Below are 22683 nucleotides of genomic sequence, written 5' to 3'. Positions count from 1 at the left end.
CAGACTCTCGACATTGTCTAGTCGTTCGCCAACAGGTTAAGTGCATCTCCACGCTCATGCGAAAGCAGCCCAGTATGGCAAGTGGAGATCCCTGATGACTCAAGAGCCACTGGGCACGACTCAAGCTTGCACTCTATTCAAGGCCAAATACTGAAAAGCTCTCAAGTTAACGCTCAACGTATAGAGATGTTCCTGACCAGGCTGAGGTGGTTTTTCGGTTATATTCGGTTTCCATCTAGCTTACGCATGTACACGGATGGAAATTGAACTAGCTCAGAACTGCTCTCAAAAGGTGGCATTGTCGTCTACTCTGTCTTCCTCCGGTCCCACCAGCACCAATACATGAGAACAAGGGGACGAGCTGACAGCCAGTCCGTAGGCTTCCAGCCGTCTTTATTTCGGCATTGGATAATGTGGGCTCACTCTAGAATATACCTCCTTGGGAATTTGAGCCGTTCCCGGATCTAGAAGACAGGATCCAGCTCTTATAACATCGTTTTACTATTGGAAGCGGAATTTTGTTTGCTTTCGGAAGACTTGGCGCCTTTAACTATTCAATGGAAGAACCTTATGCTCGCATGTTCCAAACTGACGCCATCAGTATGGTCTCTTGGCAGACTGGGTTTATTGGAATCATTGCTGGAATTGTTGGAATGTTTACACATCATACGTTCCCAGCGCCTCTTCCTTCGTTGTGAATTGTCAGGATTGTTAGAATACTTGAACTCACTATCATCACAGTCAACCTTGCCATACAGCTCAGGACGAGGAAGCTCACCTTTTCTTGGGCTTGAGACCAATCGGTTCATCCGTATCGGCGGGTTTACCACCATTAGCGAGCTTGGTATCAATGGTGGACAGAACATCTCCACGCTGCGTCAAAACATCGTCTGTTCGAAAAGTTGGTGCCCTAGGTGAAGGCGAAATCTGGCTGCCTGTGGGTGGCTGAAATCTACAGCTCCCTCTGGATCGACGAATGTCTGGGTTATGCACTCTAGCAACTAAACTGTCCGTCTTATGGGATCTCTTCACAGGATGATACGAGTCAGCGGGTCTTATTGAAAGTGGTTTTTGTTCGGTGACTAGTTGGCTGATCTCTGAGAAGGCAGATGCACCGTCGTTTGGCGGCCATGAGTTCATTTTGGGACATGTAGGCAAGCCAAATCTTCTTGTACGAGTGCCAGCTCCTTTATAAGCAAGACCAGCTTGTCCATTTGTACGGAGACAACCCAAGTACCTACCGTTACTGTTCCCAGACGTCTCAGGAGCAATGCTGGACATGGCAACTTTTCAATGTCACTATTTGGAACTGTTGCAGGTTTTTTTTCTTTTAAATAGTAAACCATCCAGTTGGCATTAAACTTTTGTCAACAGGTTGGACGCCAGTGTCCCGGAATTAAACCTCTAGACTCTGTCATCTTTTATTTGTCCCAGTTTTCTGGCGGCACTCTGGTTAGCATCATGTTGGAACTCTCATTCAGAATGGATCACCCAACGTCCTTTGTGAGAGAGGTTGAATGAAAGAAGAACGTCAGGTAATGTGGAGAGGGCCGGTACATGGGCGTTGCATGAAAGCAAGCGCTGAGGCAAAAGTTTACAAGATCGACTTGGTTCTTGCAGAAGGATATGGCGGGGGTGATGGATATTTCAATGTCAGCTTGGGTACTGGGATGGATTAAGGTGTTAGCGGCGGGATCTCTCTTATCGATGCTATGCTGAACGAGTTCTATACACTAGTCAGTTGTAGTCTGGAGAGGGGCAAGTGGACTCACCCATCCTGGGCAATGGCAGCAGTGCAAGTCTGTCCTGGAGGTCGTTGTGAAGGGTCAGTGATTGATTAGTATCATACGTTTTCTTACCAGAATTGTGTCCAACGGCTGTTGTTTTCAACCTGTGGTCTTTGTCTCGTGACATTGAACATGATATTAGTACAAAGCCAGTGAGTAGTTGCGTACTTCAGCTTGTAGTATGTTTGAACGCTGGATTTGAACCGTTCGTCAAGTTCATGACAGTTTTGGAAGCAATGAGCCATCCCAAGTCAAATCACCGAGTCGACCATTTGCTTCTGGCGGTTGGCCGACAAAACTTTTAAAATATCTCAAGATTTCCCATGTGTACTGCCGATTCTTCATCATGTAATGCCTGTGAATTTTGACAGACTGCAAAAAGCACAATGTATTCTGTGGTCGCATCCTTAATAGAGAGGCACCAAACACAAAAACATTGTATCTAAGTCACAGACCTTGCAACATTCACTCTTCCGAATCACTTTCCTTCTTTTTGGTTTGTTTTGTCTTTTTGGAGGCAGCCTTTTTCTCCTTTGGTGGGTTGATTGTATCTCTTTCTTTCCTCCATCTCATCTCGATTTCTTCTCTTCTAAGCTCCCACTCGGCATCGTCGAGACCTTGAATTTCGTATAACAGAGAGATTTCTTTGCTCCATATAGAGACATGTTCTTTAGCAGTAGGACCATCGGCAGCAGGTGTTTCAAGTACAATGGGAATCCCAGCCATAAGGGGATCTCGCATGATACATCGAAATGCAGAGAGGCCAATTTTTCCACTGAGAACATTTGTATTTTAGCAATCACAAATACAAAGCAGTTGTACATACAGTCCAATGTTTTCGTGTAAATCTTTGTTTGCCCCCAAATCAGCCTTGGAGTCGTTCAAATGCACGCCTGCAAGATATTTGTTCCCCACTTGCTCATCAAATTTCTTCATCGTCTCAGCATAGGTTTCTGGAGTACGAATATCGTAACCTGCAGCAAAAGCATGACAAGTATCGATACATACACGAACTCGAGACTTGTCCTTTACCAAATTGATGATGGAAGAAAGGTCAGACCAAGCTGTGCCAACAATGTTTGATCCTGCGTTAGCCTAGAAACAGAATTAATCAAACAAAATGATTGAGCAAGAAAGGACATACCATGTTTTCAATAACAGTGATAACCTCAGGAACGTCTTGATGTACTTGATTAATGGCTTTGGCGATGAGAGCAAAACTTTCCTCCTTGGTACAGGCTCCTACAGTAGATCCTGGGCTAGCATTCATATCAGTCAGCGCTTTGCTTTGTAGCAGCCAAAACGACATTAATGTACTGCCAGTTGTAAAGCTTGATACCAAGTTGATGGCACCGATATATATCATCTTTGAAACACTCATATGAGGTATTCCATTTGGCTCTTGCCGTAATATTAGTTTTAAACGATAACAAGGTTCAACTTGTAGCGCTTACGGATCAGGATTTCTGTCTTTTTGGTCAATAACCATAAAACAGAGTACAACGATCGGTATCGAAAAGGCAAGCTTACCCAAGATTTATAAGATAGCTGCCATGCACCAAAATACTTTCTGGCCCGTAGCCCATCCCTACTCAGTACTCAGCCTATGTTGGCGACAAACATGCCACTATCGACACACACCTCCTTCTTCTTTAGGTTTTAAAAGCCCTTTAAACCTCTCCACTGATTCATCTTCAAAAGGTTTACTCTTCCATTGCCTCTGACTCTTGACAAATAAAGCCAAGCCATTTGCACCGGCCATACCAGCTCTTAAAAGCGCCGTAGCAGGTCCGCCGGCCACCGAGAAGTGCGCGCCAAGTAACATTGGTTGTGAATTAGCTCCAGATGGCGCAATACCACCATTGGCTGACACTGTCAGAGGAGGGAGAGTAAAGACGGGAAATCCCTGTCGGGGTATGTGGTCAAGTGGATCAAGTTCGGCAGGAGGCCAGGCTTTTGATTTGACGACACGAGCCTTTTTTGCTGGCTTTACATCTCCACCATCTCCCGACGAGTCAGTCCTGGCAGCTGCCTTGGAAGGCGCTTTTCCTTCTGAGAGCAAAGAGACAGATCGACTGCGCTTAGTAACCTTTGTAGATATCTGGCGTGTCATTGAAAAGTAGAGTGACTGATAGTGGTAATTGAGACAGCTCTTAAAGAAACGGTTTGACAATGGTTTGTTTGCTATACCAAGCGAAAGCATATACGCTTTTGTGGATTAAAATTGAATCCAAGAATGAAATGTTGATTGTAAATGTTGATAAAAAGAGACGCGTCCGTTAAACATTAGAAACGCGCTATTCTTACGTGGCTTTTTTATTTCATAGATGGCAGAGAGTCATTATAATCAGCCCCCAAACCGAAAGACTCAAGCAAAATGAGCACAAGAATCCCTGCATAATTCCGACAGCGAGGTATCTACCAATTACAACAATAAATCAAATCCCAAAAAGATTTTCAACTGAGCCTGTCAGTTAATTCGAGAGGCCTATACATTATTCCCTTGAATATACTTCGCAGAGCATAGGTCGTGATACACAAGACAACATTAGAAAAGCGTCATCCTACATTCTCAGATGTCCAATCATCTCCTTCAAACTCCTGAATACACCTTCACTTGGAGGTGCAGTGGCTGGTGGTGTCTGCAAACCCGTGTCTTCATTTACGTTTGTGATAGGCTTGGGTGAAGAGACTTCCTTGTCAATCTTAGAGAATGCTACCGTCATCTTCTTATTCTTCTTCTCCCCATTCTGTGCCTCTTTCGAATCATCGTCTGCCGAAAGATAATCAGTCATCGGGTCTTCGTCTGTTATACTCAGAGGTGTGAGAACCATCGGTATTTCGAGAGCATTGTGACCTGGAGTAGTAGGCCGTGAATCAGCCGACGGTGTTGCAATGGATGAGTTGGTTGATTGAGAACGAGAGACTGATCTGATACGATTGGTCGCTTGAATCATCTAAAACGAAAGGTTGTAGTAGAAGAATAGCATCAGAATCAGAAAAACTCACTCGTAGGGCGGATTTCCATTTATGTTTGGCATTGAAATTCTCACGAATAGCCAAAGATAGATCAGTATCGGTGGCTTGCCCAGAGGTCAGCCACTACAAAATTCATTAGTATACCGCATACATTGTCCAAAGGCAACATACGGGATGCTCGAGAGCCTCTGTGGATGACAGTCGTTTCTTTGGGTCCGCCTCTAGCAAAGCTCTAACAAAACTTCTCGCTATAGAGGAGCTCAGGGAATTTTATTTGGCTTGAGTGGACCAACAACGTACCCGTTCCAGACACTTTTGACCAATATCGATCGTGAAACATGATCCTGCCCCTTGTCATTTCTTGCAGTAATCCCGTACGATCGTCCAACCTGAACGGCGGGTAGCCACACAACAATGTGTAAGTAATAATGCTGTATTTTCGACACATGGGTAAGCCTCCCTTCTTTTGCAAAACAAGAGCAGCAAAGCTCACCCAATGCTCCAGCAATCTACCTTGCGCCCATGAGGTTTGCCCATGAGGACCTCTGGGGCAGCATAGCCCAAGCTCCCAGCTGCTTCAATGAGCTCCTCATCTGGTTCAAGGTGTTTGGCAATGCCAAAATCTGCGATTACCAGCGGAGAGTCTTGTTCACGAGTTTTGTACAGAATGTTTTCCGGCTTGAGATCGCGGTGAGCAATGTCGTGGGCATGAAGATATGAAGTTCCTTCAAGAACTTGTCTACGTGGCAAACATAAGCAAGACAATCCCACCACATGTAACAGAACGTGATTCACCTGATGCACACTACAGCATCCATCTCTGTGAATTTGCCTCTCTCTGATATTCTGTCAAATAATTCCCCTCCAACTGCCAATTCAAAAGCAAGATAATATTTCCCTCGAGACTCGAAGTTGTCCCAGACGTGAACGATATTTGGGTGGTCGAGTCCTTTCAAGACATTGATCTCATCTATCACTGCTTGCTCGTTACCCTTGATACGTTTCTTGTTGATGATTCTACAATGTATGAGTGCTATAGTACGATGAAGCAAAATCAAACAGCGTACTTAAGAGCGACCTCCTTCTTTTGGTCTCCAGGCGGGCTCCATATAGCTTTCACTACCTTTCCAAAACCGCCTCGTCCCAAGAGCTCCTCAAGCTGATACTCCTTCTTTTTTTTAAAAGACGGCGGCTGAGTCAAGATTGCATCTCTAAAATCGGAGAAGGCCCTTTTGGGCCTAGCTGGAGCGTGCATGACTACCGTCTTGCAGTGGAAGATGCTAAAGGAAAGTGAAAAAGAAAAAGATGTTGGGCGTTCCGCTCATAAAAAGATGCTATGCTTGCTGAAAGGAAGTTTGTTGCAGCCCAGCTTGCCTTTGACCCCAATTGTCTACCTTGGCATTAACATGTAATACTTGAATATATTGTTGAATGGTTAATCATGAATAGATGAAAAAGAGAAAGACAGATAACTTGTAATCTGGAAGTTCACAACTTTTGTTTACGCAATTACATAATTCTCATCTTATCAAGGCACAACGCAGTCTTGCAACCCAGACTTGAAATTGTTTTCATCTTTGAAGAATGTTCTTTTTCTCACAATATGTAATTCAAGTTTGCAAGGCATGGTCTGTATAGATCAAGTAAAGCATGATGCTTTGATTGTTCTCCAATCCCAAAACAATAGAGTTGTACTGCCAAGCGAAAGGACTTGAGATGGATCATATCCATCTTCGATGCAGTCTCAAGGTCAGCAAGCGAAATCCTGTTGAACCGTAACGTTCCTGCAGCTGTAGCACACATCTCGATATGAGCAGAGTATTCACGCTGTAGATTCTGCGGATACTCAGACCGCGGATACAAAGACAGACAGCAAAAATTGGACGTTCTGACGGATCGACGTAATGCATATTTACATCTTTCCTTTTTAGACTACGTGAGCATCAAAGGGCTTTATTGGTACCACAGCTCACGTTTCTTGGAGTAGTCATCAATCAAGGCGATAGTTTCTCGAGTTTCCATTCACCATCGCTACCTTCAGGTCGAGTATATTTAAAGCGGTCGTGGAGTCGAGAGGGTTGTCCGGACCAAAACTCTACCTCACTTGAAAGCTATCAATGCTCAAGCAACACATGTAAGGCGATGGGTAACGTACAATGGGATTATTCTCCAACCTCCCCAAAACTCTGGACATTCCACCTCTTTACCTTCCCATCTATTCTCTTCGTTCTTAACTCTCTCCTCCAATTGGCCTTCTTCGACAGGCTGACTTTGTTGACTCGCCCAAGCTCCCAGCTTACTACCTCTCGGCCTCGTAGCAAAGTACTCCACGCTTTCTTTTCTGTCGACCTTTTCTACTTTTCCTACTACTCGAACCTGACGAGATACCTCACGCCAATAAAATGCCAGAGAAGCATAAGGATTTTCCAATATCTCTTGAGATTTCCGAGAGGTGTAATTAGTAAAGAAAACGAATCCAGTCTTGTCCGCTGTTTTAAGAAGAACGGTTCGTGATGAGGGTATACCCTTTGCGGTAGCCGTCGAGACTGTCATTGCTTCAGGCTCCAACACTTTGCGGCCACGGGCGACATCTTCTTCTGACGGATCCAAAACCGATTCGAACCAAACGTTGAATTGAATGAGAGGATTAGGCGCCAAATCGGATGCCAAAAGACGGGGTGTGATATATTGATTGTGAGAGGTGAGTTTGACAGTCTCGTGAGCAGCTTGAATGGAAGAAGTGCCATACAAATGCTGTGTAGACATGTTGCGAGGATAGCAATGTTTTGAAAGTGGCTTGAAGGAATTTATAAGACAAGTCTTGAAAATGATTGACATTTGTACAATTTTCAAAGATTGGAATGGAAAATATCGAAATGGTTCGAGTCGTGGAAGGTGGAGGTAGAGGTGGAGGCATGACAGTGATACTTTATCTTTTGTTGTCAGAATTAGATTATGAATTCAAAGCAAATGCTGAAATCATAATCGACAAATAGAGTCTATATATCTATCACATAGTATCTATAGGCAGGGAGAAGTAAAAATCATCACATTTATTGCTCCTTGCCGTGAGCTACAGCATCAGTGCTAAGATGACGCACTTTCTCCCCAGACTCGAAAACGAATTTTGCCCATGTCTTGACTACTCCTCGACCATCTTCTTGCCATGGAAAGCGAGACACAGATCTACATCTCAGTGAGTGAACAGTAAGAAGACTACATCTTCGAATTGACGTACCTGCAAATGAGCATGGCATGGCTGTTGTAAACCCAAGGAAACCATGCAACAACCCTCTCGGCGTGAGGTATAGCCTCGTTCAGTTGTTGCACCATGAGCTTCTGCTGGGAAGTCAGCAGCAGAGAAGGTGCAGACGTGGCATCTCTCCACAACGAATCAAGTATCGGTGGAGTTGAAACACCATCTTCAAAGTCTTCTGTGGCTGTGTCGATCCTGTGTAGGGCAGAAGATAGAGGTGTTGATTGTAGAGACGGGAAGGGGTTTAAAAGAAGAGGGTCGGTAGGAAACATGGCAAGAGGCTGATGTGCTTGTTTGTTACGATGTTCTCTGATACGTTTTTGGCTGCTCCTAATCATCAGCTATCAAGGTGCACATGGGAGCCATGAAAGACTTGCGATTGCAAAAAATGGACGACAAACATAATGAATCTTTGTTGGTCATCAGCTACAGCATTTGAGCAAGACAACCCACAGATATAGCAAAGCAAAAGGCAGTAGAATCGGTATGAATACGAGCAATGACTGTATTATACATTGAGTGACGTTTCAGCTCACTAAAAAAACAGCAACGCACATAGTTTAAGGGCCACGGCAAAGGTAAAAAGAAAACTGGAGGTAGAAACGGCTTCTTCTTTCCTGCGAGACCAACATCCATTACAGGACGATGGGTGATGGTTGTAACTGTAACCTCGACATCATCTGCGATATCCTTTTCTATTGCGGATGAGGTTAATGTGGTGCCACCCAGTTCTGACTCTTGTAGAGTATGGGCGGTGACCATACGATAGGAACGAACAATGTGCTTATCGTCGACATGGATATCTATCAAAGCTGGATCGGCGAATGGATCGGTGGATGATATCGAGGCAGTTGGATAAGGGACTGTCAAGTCTTGTGTGCTGCTTGGTCATGAGATACAAGACCTGGTTGCGTGTTGGAAGCGTACCCATTTGCTACCAACATGACTCTCGGAAAGAGACGCAGAGCATGAATGAATATACTATCTGCAATACAAATGCCAAATTCTGCGTAAGTCACTGTGGACCGGTTCAAGGAAACAAAGCAGAAAAACGAACCTGGATCTGCCATGATTTCTAACAGACTTCTTCCCTCTCTTTCAGGCTCATGGTCTAGACAATACAGTTGCCTTCCAGTCTGACTGAATAGCCTTTTCCCTATCGCATGGACGATCTTGTTTGTCTTGGTGTCATATTTGAGTATGCCGAGATGCTACATCTGATTATCAAAAGTGAATACAAGAGACACAAGTTATGACTGACAGGAGTTGCTGCAGTAGAGAACGATATAGGTTTATGTCTGACAAAGAATGACGGCTGACGGGCGTTTAGAAGGCCTATAATATATCTTGCAATCACTTGCCATGTCTGAGTAAGCTTCATGTCAGTTTTTAGCGACCATACATACGCCCTCCTAATGAATAGCCCATCTGCATCAAAATCAGACAACATGCCAATGGGATGGATATAAAGACACCTACCACACTGAACCCAACGACATCTGTGCCTTCGTCAAACAGTCTGTCAATCTCTCCTTCTACCTACGCTGTTGTCATTATACGTTGCTATCTTTACAGTAATCTCTGCCTTGTACTCACCTCCTCAGCGACCCTTTGAGCGCAAACATCAATGCCATCCCACGTCCGCGCTCCGCTTATGTTTTTTGGTAAGTATACCACAGTTAAAAGCTCTTTCCCATCACTCCCATTCTGTGGCCTACTTGGGACAGATGTATCCAGGCCGGCAGAAGGAGATATTCTTTTTGGATCCTGCGCTTGCGCTAGTAATTCCGACTTCACTTCGTGAAGGTTGTGTAGGTCTCCGTACAGGCCATGAATAAGGACAATAAGATGAGCTGCTTGCATTGTGGACGTATATCATATCCACAAATATGAAGAAAGTGTAAAAAAATAGATACTTTGAATGAATGAAAGGATAATTGTCAAACTCGAAAATGACCGAGACCGACGGTCACATTAGTTGGAATTAAATATCCGACATAAACATAAATCATGAATATATACCATGGTCAATTAGACATGCGCCCACAAGTACAGATTGAGCAGTACAACTGAAAGCAAAAGCTATAAAGGTCTTTATCCTTGGGAGTCTTTTGCACTGTAGGCTGGCAAAATAGCTTTTAGTTTGGCATACAGTACCATTATCTACTATACACATTTAATGGGTTTCCGTTTTCAACTTTCTCAACAAAGAGTTTGTACCGTTTTAACAGTATGACATATCTTTCAATGTCAGTAATGGGGTATACGCAAGGCCATGACCATGTTGCCAGAGCCATCCCGATATAGCCGAAAGAGCGCTCTGCTTTGTAATCATAAAATAGGTAGTGTGCAGTCTATATGACGAGGTTTTACGGCCTGTAAGCCGAAGTAGATATGGTTGGTTCGAAAGGCTAGGCGAAGAACTCAAACGAATAGAGAGAACAAGTTGCTCAAAAGAGAGTAAGGAGATGTTGTGAAAATAACACCTTATGTTGTCTTGCGGAATTCTACAGTGGGATTAGCGGACAAGCTAACCAAGACGAATCAATACACACCTAGAAGCACAGAATAAATTTGGTTAAAAGCCATATAGATTTCCTCTCTAACTTTGGCACCCGTGAGGACAATTTTTCCAGAAACGAATATCAGGATAACGACCTTGGGTTTCAGCATACGATATATCAATCCAGGGAATAGCTAATTCAAAATATGAGCTGGCAATACAACTCTCATGGGACGCTGACTGACCTCTGGTTCATAACTACTGAAAGCACCATGGCTAAATGCCAGGCCCTCCAATCTGATAGGGAATTTGACATCACAACTGCCCACCATATTCTGAATTTTAAACTCCGCAAATTTGGCTTCAAAACCAAGCTTTTGAATAATACGAGCGTATTTACGAGATGCTAATCGAGAATCGTCCTCTGATTTGGCACCGGTCACGACCATCTTTCCAGAAGCAAATATGAGGGCTGTTGTTCGAGGGTCTCGAATTCGCATCACGACGGCGGCGAAACGCTAAAACGTGATGTAAGCTTTCTCCATTGCCATACACTATAGCGAGAGAAAACACACTCTTGGATTGTACTCTGCATTTCGAGCATGAAGCGCGATAGTTTTAAGGTCCAGACGACAGTCCAGATTGACAGTGGCAACAATATTTCTGTAAGAAATCAAAAATCAGTACCAGACCAATTCTCTTTACCACAAGGACAACAGCGAACGCAGCCTCCGATAATGTTGCGGAATGGATAAACCTCGACTTGAATCGCAAAACCAGATAACTCTTCCAGTATTTCCCCCAAACGATCCCGCAAATCTCAAAACATCCACGCTCCCACCTCAACCTTGATTCAACACTTGGACACGCCGCATCACCAGCCAATTCCCACAAGAGCTATACCCACTGTAAAGTCGGCACTAATCCATCCACCGCTGTGATCTCTGGGACACTGGCCACCACCTTTTGAGGAGCACGAGTAGTCATTTCACCTTCCCCTTCAAGAGTCAAGCGCTCATCTGCCATGTTGCTTGGAGTAGATGGCCCGCCTTTTGGAGCTTTTGGGAGCGCAAGACCAGACATTTGCAATGATTGTAACTGATTAGTGGCGAAAATCAAAGGAGATATTGCTTGCTTTTGCAGGTCGGTTTGAACTCCCGACGCTGAAATCTGCTACTAATAGTATATTTTCGATGCTATCTGGCCTTGCTGCTCTTATCAGTGCCAAATAAGCGGATGTTTCCAAAAGACTATAATAAAAGAAAAGTAAAGAACGAACAGAGAAGGAAATGTTTGAGTTTAAAGGTTTTCCATTTTATAGTCGGACAATCCCGAATGTGGCAATTTTTTATTTTTATTTTTATCTTCAATATTTATCGAAAGCTATTTTGATCATCTACATTGAATACATGATTTTCTTCTATTGTATCTTTCTGCAATACAATTGAAATAACAAAAATCTATACACCTTGCCTGCCGCCATTTACAGCCGCTTCGCTCATAATTTTTTTATGTATGCCTTTCTCCACTAGATACTTGCGAAAGATAAAAGTTACTTTACAGTCATGTAGATATCATTCTGAACTCACTGTGCGCAATGCTTCATGGCGTTCGTTTTCCAAACAATTGGGATCCTCGTAAAGGCAGACAAAGATCGTTGAAACACCAGCTTCCTAGCATCACAGGTCAGTCGTCTGTTTCGGCATTGGTCAGAAGATGATCACTCACAAGAGCAGAGACTAGAACCAGGCCCACTGTGAGGGCAAGAATGAAAGAATAAAGAATAATAAGCCTACGGATATTGCAGTGAGACAAGATGGCGCTACGTCGATTTGGAAAAAGACTTACCAATCCCACCACTCGTCAATTTTGAGCGATGTGTTGATGACTGTCAGTTGAGACTGAGTAAATTAAATAGTTACAGCATTCAAGAGCTCACCTGAGATGTAAACATAGGTCACGCCAGCAACCAGTACTGCGTTACCGATACACGTGACAGTCAAAGCAAGGGTAACCACACAATCATTAAGCAAAGCCGCAACAGCTAGACACAGCCTGATCAGTTCTATTGGCTATGGCAGCGACTGACAAGGTCATATACCATAGTCGCTATCTTTCTGGACCAGTTCCTTAATATCTCTAGCGGCTCCTAGCTAAAAAAAAAGATGATCAGACCCGAGACTTTTGGTTACCACCACTATACTTACGTATGAGACTTTAAACCCGCTGACACCTTTGAAGAGTCAGTGTCTCGGCAATATAGGTTCTCTCAATTGACCCACCAATCCTGATACTGTGAACTTTTATATAAGCACTATCAAAAAGGTATTGTTAAAGATCACATACTAAACATATTTATTAAACGTGTCAATCCATGATTGCAAGACATTTACGCAACAATTACACTGTTGAGACATGAATACACGTTGAATGCTATGGTTAGTGTTGTAAACTTACTAGGCAGGCTAAGGGGCCGTCTAATGGAATACATTAGTATTCTTGAAACCTAGTAGTAGACACACTCACCACAACAAATCACTTTAACACAAAGCTTGATAAGGAAGGCGATTACCTCCACAATGGTGACAAATAAACTTCCAAAGGCAAACGATCCCAATGAGGTACCGGCGGCACGTCTGAGAGCCCAAATGCTTTCACTTCGTGCCTTCGTGTCATGTACACGCCACCAAACTGAGATATGTTCAATCAGAGTGTCTAGACAGCCATAAAGATAAGTTCAGAACGTACACGCGTATGGACCGCCTGCCATTACTGCAAGGACGACGCTGCTGATAAGCTTGGTTCCGAGTCAGGATGTTACGGCAACAGAGAATAACGAGCTTACACCTGATATCCACAAATATTCAACAATGACAAAGGCAAGAAGAATCCAAGTCAAAGTTGCCGAGCAGTAGTCTCCTTCTTTGCATTTTTTATGCCAGGGCTCAAACCTCAGAAATACTGCAACGAAGGTGAAGATGTTCCAAATGGCAAAAGTCCCTTGCACCAAAAGACCTATAGCAACGCCTTAGTGACCGACACAACAGCATCTTTGAAAAAGTCACTCTACTCACCCAACAGAACGGTCCAAAACACTGACCAGTGTTCCTTTGCGGCATTGTTTACAGTCACAAGCAAAACGCGGGCCAATTCATATCTACTCCTCATGAGAAAGAGCGACAATATAACAATAACGGCCACGACTGCATATGCTGCGCCCTGTATCACACCTGGAAAAGAAGCGATTCAGTTTTCTTTCCTATGGGAAGAGTTGAAACACGTACTACCGAGATAAAAACATCCTGCAGAACCGGCAGCCAGAAAAACAATTGCAAAAATAGGTCCCATGCGAATGACAACATTTGGCCATTGACGGACAAACTAGTTTTTGGCAGTGGACAGGTAAGCAGATGTCGTTCCAGTATTGGAATATATATTCACGAAAAGAAGACCAAAACTCATGCCTATGGCAATCAAAGTCCCGCCAGCAAGCTCAACTCCTGTTTCTCTATGTTTGAGATTAATGCTGGCTTCAGGTGCTCAAGTCCGACTAGAACTTACTTATCAAACGCTTGTTTGAACTGAACGTTGTTCCCATTCCCCTTGCTAACGCTCACGTCCCAATTACCAGGAGCATCAATGTTGGTAACGTCCTCGTAGTTGATCACCATATAGGGTATACACCAGGAACTCAGACCGGTATAGATGGCGAAGAAGAGGAGAAAGATCACAAATGCCCATTTGTCTTTACATCTGCTCCAAAAGCTTCCCTTGGGCTTATCATCTTTCTTATTGGATTGAGTGTTTGCTTGATTGTTATTCGTTGGTTCCTGCTTTTGCGATGGTTCGGATTCGTCGTCCGATCCGCCGACCAATGTCTTTTCGTCCCATTCCTTTTCCTTGGATTGCTTTTCCCTCATTATGGAAAAGAATGCCGAGCTGATCAACTGTTGACTCTCTTGTCTGTATTAATTTGGGCTTCAAGCCTTCAACAATGTACACCTGCTTTGTGTTGGATGACGCTGTAACAGCGAATTCACCAGCTTATAACTGAGCTCGACTCCCATGCCTTGAAGCCTCCTGTATGGTCTCTTTCCATAATCCTTTGATCATTAACCCGCCAGGACAGTTTGAGGTATCAGTGTAAGCGTCCTTTGTGACTATCTTTTGTTTATACGGAACAAACACTGACAAGCTGTAGCAGATAACAGATCTCAAATGCCATGTGAACAAATAGAGTGTAACAGCAGGCTTCCATTTACCAAAATCCCTTCGAAACGACTACAACAATGGACATCTTGGCTTTTCATGAATCAACCAAGGTGTCATGAATATTAGCAATAATTAAGATGCACGCTCTGTACCAAAAGGTCACAATAATGCAATCTACGTTGCATTATTATTTATTGCCTATATTCCATGCAATAATTCCAACGTTCTGACACAAGGCTTGAGGCTATAGGCCAGATATAATTCATCAAACCGTAGCCCAACGTTTGGAAAGATATTCTCAGGTAGGTCTGGGGTATATTGTGAAGATAAGTTATTTAACGGTCATACGTAATGGTTAATTAACCTCCTTTGACAGTGTATATAGTTGAACTAACCATATATATATTCTTACATACGTTAAGATAAAAATGCATCTCTCTTTTACTCTACTTTCTGCATTTATCAACATATTGGATGGGTGCGATAGGAGACTGGTATGATGCATAGTTTTCATGTATAATATATTGAGAGTCTCTGTGGGTAACAGGCATCCAAGTTTCCTCTTGTACTCATCCGGGTGAAGCCCAAGGCATCGCGAAAGCCCATGCTGGTTTTGACATGTCGATACAGACGGGGTGCGACCGGACCAAAGACTGGCGATGACTGTGTTATCACTTTGTTCTGGTCCTGAATGAAACATGGGAATATCTTGGAATATTAGTCACAGTCTTCTGCATGATCAACTGATTAGTAATTCAATATTATAAGCGCCTTTCCTACTTTGAACGTTACTGTTGAATCAACTAGATACAGTATTTTAGCAGGGTTGAGACGTGTACACTCAGGATGACATTACAACAGAGTATGCCTAGATGCATTAAAGAATAGAATAACGTAGTATGCCATGAAACGTTCGAGTAGTACTAACCGCAATACATAATTTATTCTAGACATTGAAATCTAATCAAAAAGTATCAAGATGGATTCTTGTCGGGTATACAAGACCAAAAAAATATTTGGTTCCGAAGAACCTCCTCTCTGCTCGAGTTTGTCATCCTTATGCAGGGGCAATGCTAATCTTCTCTGTATTGTTCCAATTTTTCTTATGCCGACCCGAAGGTGGCGAAATACTGTTACATACTGGAAGATATATCAAAACCAACCAAGCGGAAATGACAGATGAAATTACGTAACAAGTAGCGTTGTTGTATTCACTGTCGTTTTTCACTTCAAGGAAATGTAATGTATTTTGATTTTATTTACTACTTTTTTTAGTTTGCATTACGGTTTTGTTTGAAAGCTGTACCAGTTGAGCTCTCGCCTGATTCAAGACCCATTCACAGTTTTTGTTCCCTAGAAGAACTTTGGTGAAAACGAGTTGAGGCATACAGATTTGATGGCAGAATGGTTACTTTTTTTTTCTTTAGAGCTTAACTCCTTAAAGATGGCTGCAGTGCCGTTGGACGAAGGGCTTTTTATTTTGAAAAGTGAGTAGCAGTACTGGCCTTGCAATAGAGGCGGATTTAGACAGACAAATTCCTGCAAAAAACTATCACCAGAATGATAGAGATGTCAGAAACACAGCAAGCAAGGATGGTGGAGGTTGTGTGTTGGGTTGGATACACTGGACAGGAGAAGATGTATATAAGGATAGACAACGCAGAGAATGAATCTAGCTTTCTGTCTCTATATATCATATCCTAACTACTAAGTAGTATCTCGTCCCAAGGGCACAACCACTGTAACCACCCGAGTGACCCAGTCCTGACAAGAGATTATGTTTAACGAACCATGGCAATTGATTGTATCCTTGATTTTAGGTCTAGATTAGCTTACTAGAATGTGGTATGCATGGCTTAATGGTTTGTTTTTTGTGGTAGTGAGCGACAGTCATAAAGAAGATGGACTAACAAAGTGTGGCAGAATGTACATTGATATCTACAAATTAATGCTTGGGCCGACCATCTACATACTGGTAACTCCTTGAAAAGGTATTAGATTCTACTTGAGAATGTGAGATCGAGATCTTCTGATGAAATGGCCAACGACTGCCAGTTATGATGCCAAAGCGTCTTGTGTTTGCATATACAGCTAGAGATTCATCCAGAATTACCTCACAATTGCTCTCTAATAAGTCTCGTACACTCTACAATAGGTTGGGTAACCTCATTGCCTACTTCTTTCGCAGTGTTTAGAGCGTTCATTAGTTTCTCTTGTATTGCATCTTGTTTGATCTTTTCCTTCTCTCTCTTTCTCTCTTCTATTGGTAAGTCTACCACATATTCAAGGAGGTTATACAAGATGATAGCGCCTCGATGAACAAGCTCTGGATTAGGAACTGATGATGTCGATGATATGATAGGTATGGTTTCGCCATTCTCATCGTATTCGACTTCCTCAATGGGTTCAAGTAAGCTGGCAATACGAGACCAGGGTGACCGCTGAAACTGTGTCTTAACATTATCTTGTAAAGGATCTGACGAAGCAATGTCACCCATCAAGATGTACTTGCAAGCATTCTTAGATTCCGTGATCATTGCAAGAGTCCCCCCTGCAGCTGATCTGGTAGAGACATCATCAACACAAGCCATGACCATCAAGATATTTAATCTCGACCTTGCTCTTGCCAATGACGAAATTCCGTCTTCGCCTGTTAAATAGTTGTAGCCAGCCTCGCAGGAGGCAAGATTACACATCAATTGAACAGCCGCTCGGCGAGTGAGCTCATTATCATCGATGATGAGCTCTTCTATTTTGATCATAACTCTGGTTTCATTTTTGTCACCTTTGTTTTGAAGGAAACCTTCTGTTCCAAGTGGTTTCAGAGATGCCTGAACAATCTTTGTTCCGATGGATGCATCAATGGTCGCCATGTTTGTCAAAGCCATAAGGCTTTCAAAACGTTGAATGGAAAGAGAATCGGGATGGATAAGGAGGTGATAGAGGGGTGTAAGAGCGTTAAGACATGTCGTCTGGAGTGGAGGTGGGAAAAGAATAGAGGGATCAATGGAGATGATAAGTTTTGCGAGTGCCTGAATTGCAGGAAGTAAATCAACATTGATGGAACTTGTAGAAGGTGAGAAATTGCTGTTGCTTTGCGGAGAATCGAGTTTTGTAGTGGCAATAAGAAGAAGATCCCTAATCACATTTGACAGAGCTTTGAAGCCCCCTTCTCTCACAAACGATAATTTCAATGCTAGAAGATCTTTAGCGTTCACAGTGTCCTGCAAGTCCAGTAAATTACGACACAGTATTCCTATGCCTTCCTTGACCAGTTTGCTATCTACTCTGACTAACCCACTCAGCCCACTTACAATTCCTGCTGCAAATATTGCCTTTGAGCGTAAATTGACAGCTTCGATGCTCTCCAACACGGATTCCGTATCATACTCGTCCACACTATTCTTGTTTGCAGATATCGCCATTCTTCGGAGTTGAGCGATTTGTTTATCTGTTTCAGACATGATGGGTCGCTTGCTGGAGAGGTTGACAAGAATAGTAGTAAGCCCATAGCAGAGCCTGGTATCCACAGACTCAAAAACTTTACTTTCGTCATCGGCATAAATACTGCCCCTCGGTGTCACAGGCAGAGAACCCCCCTTCTTCTCAGATCTTGGCGACAATTTGATAAGCGCGTTCAGAAACTTTTGAGAGGAAGCAAGGAGGACTTTGATCTTTGATTTCAATGACAGAACGGCGAGACCCTCAACAGCCGATTGAACAGCTGTAGAGCTAGCAGGTGACTCTTCAATATGCTGCATCAAACACTTGGTAAGTTCAATTTCTTCGCCTTCATTAGGAGTTGCTTTTGATTCAACATCTCCACGCTGTTTTTGTGGTGTTTCCACAGCATGGTTGCTTCCAATCAGCTTGCTTAACGCAGCGACACAGATAACATTGAAATCTGCTCCAGTATTCCGGTATTTAGTACCGCCTTTCAACCATTCGGTTGCTCTAGATAGAGCGAGATTTCGGCCAGATGTAGAATCAGCAGCAGTAACAAAAAGCTCGGCAAGAGCTGGTTGCAAAGGCGATGGGAGTTCTGCTAGCTCCAAAAGTATTCCGATGATATCGCCAAAATCTCCAACTCTGGTTTCAAGAAGTGATGTGGTCTCAATCGGCACAAAGGGGTACAGCGCGATTAAAAGGTATATTGCAGGAACGCAACTTTCCGGGTCGGAGTTCTCTGAATTTCCTTCATTCTCCACTTCTTGTACTGCAGATAGATTCTTGTAAAGAACAGATTGAATATACGAGCGAAATACTCCCTGAATCCTTTCCTTCCTGGCCTCAGTATCGAGAGTGCTTGCCTCTATATCTGACATGAATTTGGAGAGACAGAGGAAGGCAATCGCTCTTGCAGACCGGGGAGATGAAGGCAGCATAGAGGTCGCAATAAGGTGGATTTCATCATAGGTGAGAGTTACTGATGACGTCTTGGAAATCTCTTTCAAGAGTTTATTCAGTTCAGCTTGGTCTGTAGCAACCATTATAACTTGAGAGATGGTCAGCTCTAATCCCTAATTTGACAATGTAAAAAGGTTGCTTACTCCAATATTTCAATATCAATCAGCGGATAGTGTCAAAAAGTTCAATAAAATGTAAAAACAAATTGTATCTGGCCGTGCAGATGAAGATAAGATACGATCCTGTTAGATTCTGTTGCTTGATCCTTCTGGTCAATATCAAGTGACTTACTTTCCCACGGTGGAATTTCATATTGCTCTACAGTCCAACTGTTATAAAGATATTCAATTATGTTGTTACTATACAATTTATACTAGTGTCTTTGACAATGCGCCCAGCAGCGCCCTCATGGGCACTTCTACTATCATTATTGATATCACAATCGCTTGCACAGCGTCCACGGACACCGCAACCACGATCTTACGACACGCACATCTACTACGCTTTGGAGCTGGATCCTTCCACGCCTGTGACTACGGCATCATATATTTCTGAGCTTCTGGGAGCGGAGATTGTAGAGCCTATAGGGGAGCTGGAGGGTCATTGGCTTGTGAGAATACCAGGTGAAACCCCAAGAAGTGAATCTATAGGAAAACGGAGCACATCACACGATCCAATATTGAAACGCTGGACATCATTACCTTCGGGCCTAGGTAAGAGATCAATAACGGCATTGTCAGTTCGACAACGAGCAAAAAGACACCGTATATCATCAGTTCATGATTTCAGTTTCCGTCAAGATAGTACAGAACTTCTCTATGCGCAAACCGACCTTCATCTTGCAGATCCAATGCTCCATCAGCAATGGCACCTCATCAATACAGAGATGAAGGATATTGAGCTGAATGTTACTGGGTTATGGGGTAGAGGGATAACGGGAGAAGGCGTGCGTGTAGTCATAGTGGATGACGGCCTGGATATGGAAAGTGATGATCTCAGAAACAATTTTGTGAGTGATATTGTGGTCACATTGGTTCTTAACTCTGGTCTCGACATAACGTTATACCAAGTCTCCGGGGGCATCTCAAAACTGTTATTAGTGCGCGACTCGAGTTTCTATACTGACACGTGCTAGTTCCCCGAAGGATCTTATGATTTCAATGATCACACTGAATTGCCAGTTCCTCGCCTCTCTGACGATCAACACGGTACTCGATGTGCTGGCGAAATCGCCGCTGTACCGAATGATGTCTGTGGTGTCGGTGTTTCTTACAACGCCAAGGTTGCTGGTGTCCGGATTCTTTCTGCTCCTATATCAGATGCCGATGAAGCAGCTGCCCTCAACTACGCTTATCAATTAAACGACATTTACTCCTGTTCTTGGGGGCCTCCTGATGATGGAAAGTCGATGGAGGCTCCCGAGGGCATTATTTTGAAGTCAATGGTCAATGGTGTTCAAAAAGGTCGTAATGGCAAAGGCTCAATCTTTGTCTTTGCGGCAGGAAACGGAGGAGGCTCGGATGATCAGTGTAACTTTGATGGGTATACCAATTCTATCTGGTCTGTCACCATTGGAGCAATAGACAGAAAGGGTTTACATCCTTATTATTCTGAAATGTGCGCGGCTATGATGATGGTGGCTCCTTCTTCCGGCAGTGGTGATCATATCGTTAGTTTAGCGAACCATAACGATAACCAATATTGATTGAAATATAGCATACTACTGACGTTGGTAAAGACAAGTGTGCTCATACGCATGGAGGAACTTCAGCAGCCGCGCCCCTCGCTGGCGGAGTCTTCGCTCTTGCTTTATCAGTCCGACCAGACCTTACCTGGAGAGATATTCAACATGTTGCTGTCCAGAGTGTAGTTTTCTTCAACAAAGATGATCCTGATTGGGAAAAAACAGCTGTTGGAAGACAATTCAGCTACAAATGTAAGTTGAGGCTATTTCTACAAAGACTGTCAATCTGACTGAATATTAGATGGCTATGGGAAACTAGATGCCGGTCTGTTTGTGGAGGCTGCAGAAAGATGGAAACTAGTCAAGCCTCAGGCTTGGTATGACTCCCCTGTCATTTATTTACCTACAACCAGTTCGATTAAAACTGATCGTGCCAGCCGCCAGGAATCAAAGCGTAAAGACGAGCCAACAAATGATGTCAAAACCAGAGACCTGAATAAATCTGATTCAAAACCTGATCTAGAGACACTTCATCCTGAGCCAGAAGAGGAGCCGACAGGCTCCTTCATAACAGAGTCTGGAGTCACATCTACTTATGAAGTGACCCAATCAATGTTGGACGATGCCAACTTTGAGCGCTTAGAGCATGTAACGGTGAGGGTATGGATTGATCATCAGAGGAGAGGAGATGTAGAAGTTGAAGTGAAGAGCCCAAATAGTGTCACAAGTGTGCTGAGCAGGCAACGAAGGTTTGATGAGGCAGACACTGGATTTACAGGATGGAAATTCATGTCATTAAAGCATTGGTATGTCTCTTGTTGTATATTTTACGGTTCTTGCTGAAAAGTATATAGGGATGAGAGTCCCGTCGGTACTTGGACTATTAAAGTTAAAGACCAGGTCAATCCTGAAAAGACTGGCCGATTCGTCGCTTGGTCCCTCCAGCTTTGGGGTGAATGCGTTGACTCTGCTCTTGCCAAACATTGGACCCCTGCCGAAGAAGGACAGCCTGATGAAGAACAAACTGGTTCCGAATCAAGTGCTGTCATTAGTCAAAAACCAAAACCCACTCAACACCTTCCTGGAGATCATGGTGATGCCAGCGGAGAAGCTACCAGCCCTGGTCTCGGCTCTGCTACCTCCCAATCCAAGCCTATCATGGCCACGGGTACGGAGGCAGATCAGAACATGACAAAACCTACCAATGCAGTAGACGTCAATGCCGATGAAGGCTTTTTCAGCGGTATTTCCAACCTCGCTTCCTCCTCCTCTTGGGTTGTTGGAGCTGGCGTCATTGTCGTTCTATTCGGAGTAGGTGTTGCCGCAATGGTCTATTTCTGCTCTCGACAACGCCGAAACCTATTTGGTTTCGCTAACGACGGACAAAGAGCCCGTGGGGCTTATGAGCCAGTTGATGACATGCAAATGAGTCTTTTGGAGAGAGGAAAACGAAAGCTTGGTAAAGGAAGAGCTGAGAATCAGGGGACAAAAGACTTGTATGACGCATTTGGGGATGGACCAAGTGATGAAAGCGACGATGACGATGATGAGAGGGCTGCTTTGAAGTATCATGATGATTTTTTGGAGGACGATGACCTCAACATAAGCCACGCTGAGCAGACATCAGCTACAGGATACCGGGACAAACTCGAAACAGATCAAGGAGCGACGGGAGACAGCATTCAAGATGGAAAGATAAATAAAGGAAAGGGGAAGGAGAAGGAGACAGATGAGAATGCGAGTGGAAGCTCGAGCAGCTGGCAGGACACCGAAGAAGAAGCGAGAGCGTATGACTAATTTCTAGAACAAAATGTGTACAACCAGACATCAACATCTATGCTATTCATCATTTTGC

At 43.6% G+C, this 22683-nt stretch overlaps 9 protein-coding genes across 9 annotated transcripts; 1 reads left to right on the top strand and 8 right to left on the bottom strand.

Annotated features, from left to right (window-relative positions):
• Positions 1-554: 554 nt before the first annotated feature.
• L203_102394 (uncharacterized protein) lies at positions 555-1281 on the bottom strand (the record flags this gene model as incomplete). Its single annotated transcript, XM_066211820.1, has 2 exons — positions 555-729; positions 779-1281. 2 exons carry the CDS (start codon positions 1279-1281, stop codon positions 555-557), a joined length of 678 nt encoding a protein of 225 aa, XP_066067917.1.
• A 971-nt stretch (positions 1282-2252) lies between these two features.
• L203_102393 (uncharacterized protein) lies at positions 2253-3900 on the bottom strand (the record flags this gene model as incomplete). The annotated part of the gene is made up of 7 exons (XM_066211819.1): positions 2253-2562; positions 2614-2882; positions 2932-3046; positions 3105-3188; positions 3242-3253; positions 3318-3375; positions 3429-3900. 7 exons carry the CDS (start codon positions 3898-3900, stop codon positions 2253-2255), a joined length of 1320 nt encoding a protein of 439 aa, XP_066067916.1.
• Positions 3901-4351: 451 nt separating this feature from the next.
• Positions 4352-6021, bottom strand: L203_102392 (uncharacterized protein; the record flags this gene model as incomplete). The annotated part of the gene is made up of 7 exons (XM_066211818.1): positions 4352-4744; positions 4797-4889; positions 4938-5014; positions 5067-5197; positions 5260-5505; positions 5562-5783; positions 5834-6021. The coding sequence occupies 7 exons, from the start codon at positions 6019-6021 to the stop codon at positions 4352-4354; spliced, it is 1350 nt and encodes a 449-aa protein (XP_066067915.1).
• Positions 6022-6760: 739 nt separating this feature from the next.
• On the bottom strand, positions 6761-7532 carry L203_102391 (pyridoxamine 5'-phosphate oxidase; the record flags this gene model as incomplete). Its single annotated transcript, XM_066211817.1, has 2 exons — positions 6761-6869; positions 6922-7532. 2 exons carry the CDS (start codon positions 7530-7532, stop codon positions 6761-6763), a joined length of 720 nt encoding a protein of 239 aa, XP_066067914.1.
• Positions 7533-7819: 287 nt separating this feature from the next.
• On the bottom strand, positions 7820-9885 carry L203_102390 (uncharacterized protein; the record flags this gene model as incomplete). The annotated part of the gene is made up of 11 exons (XM_066211816.1): positions 7820-7952; positions 8005-8346; positions 8400-8432; positions 8476-8525; positions 8578-8902; positions 8950-9007; positions 9080-9233; positions 9284-9378; positions 9429-9450; positions 9502-9561; positions 9619-9885. The coding sequence occupies 11 exons, from the start codon at positions 9883-9885 to the stop codon at positions 7820-7822; spliced, it is 1539 nt and encodes a 512-aa protein (XP_066067913.1).
• A 624-nt stretch (positions 9886-10509) lies between these two features.
• Positions 10510-11608, bottom strand: L203_102389 (TATA-box-binding protein; the record flags this gene model as incomplete). Its single annotated transcript, XM_066211815.1, has 5 exons — positions 10510-10529; positions 10578-10719; positions 10771-11043; positions 11101-11188; positions 11433-11608. The coding sequence occupies 5 exons, from the start codon at positions 11606-11608 to the stop codon at positions 10510-10512; spliced, it is 699 nt and encodes a 232-aa protein (XP_066067912.1).
• A 377-nt stretch (positions 11609-11985) lies between these two features.
• L203_102388 (uncharacterized protein) lies at positions 11986-14445 on the bottom strand (the record flags this gene model as incomplete). Its single annotated transcript, XM_066211814.1, has 17 exons — positions 11986-12060; positions 12115-12198; positions 12254-12317; positions 12374-12413; positions 12465-12569; positions 12627-12678; positions 12733-12758; positions 12808-12818; positions 12872-12930; positions 12983-13002; positions 13052-13216; positions 13274-13322; positions 13371-13540; positions 13600-13755; positions 13810-13906; positions 13967-14033; positions 14087-14445. The coding sequence occupies 17 exons, from the start codon at positions 14443-14445 to the stop codon at positions 11986-11988; spliced, it is 1599 nt and encodes a 532-aa protein (XP_066067911.1).
• A 2406-nt stretch (positions 14446-16851) lies between these two features.
• L203_102387 (uncharacterized protein) lies at positions 16852-19227 on the bottom strand (the record flags this gene model as incomplete). The annotated part of the gene is made up of 1 exon (XM_066211813.1): positions 16852-19227. The coding sequence occupies one exon, from the start codon at positions 19225-19227 to the stop codon at positions 16852-16854; it is 2376 nt and encodes a 791-aa protein (XP_066067910.1).
• A 305-nt stretch (positions 19228-19532) lies between these two features.
• Positions 19533-22625, top strand: L203_102386 (uncharacterized protein; the record flags this gene model as incomplete). Its single annotated transcript, XM_066211812.1, has 5 exons — positions 19533-20153; positions 20280-20813; positions 20861-21080; positions 21130-21634; positions 21683-22625. 5 exons carry the CDS (start codon positions 19533-19535, stop codon positions 22623-22625), a joined length of 2823 nt encoding a protein of 940 aa, XP_066067909.1.
• Positions 22626-22683: the final 58 nt, after the last annotated feature.

Source organism: Cryptococcus depauperatus, chromosome 3 (assembly GCF_001720195.1).
Source record: "Cryptococcus depauperatus CBS 7841 chromosome 3, complete sequence".
NCBI classification, from domain to species: domain Eukaryota; kingdom Fungi; phylum Basidiomycota; class Tremellomycetes; order Tremellales; family Cryptococcaceae; genus Cryptococcus; species Cryptococcus depauperatus.
This window is presented reverse-complemented; position numbering and strand designations above follow the sequence as displayed.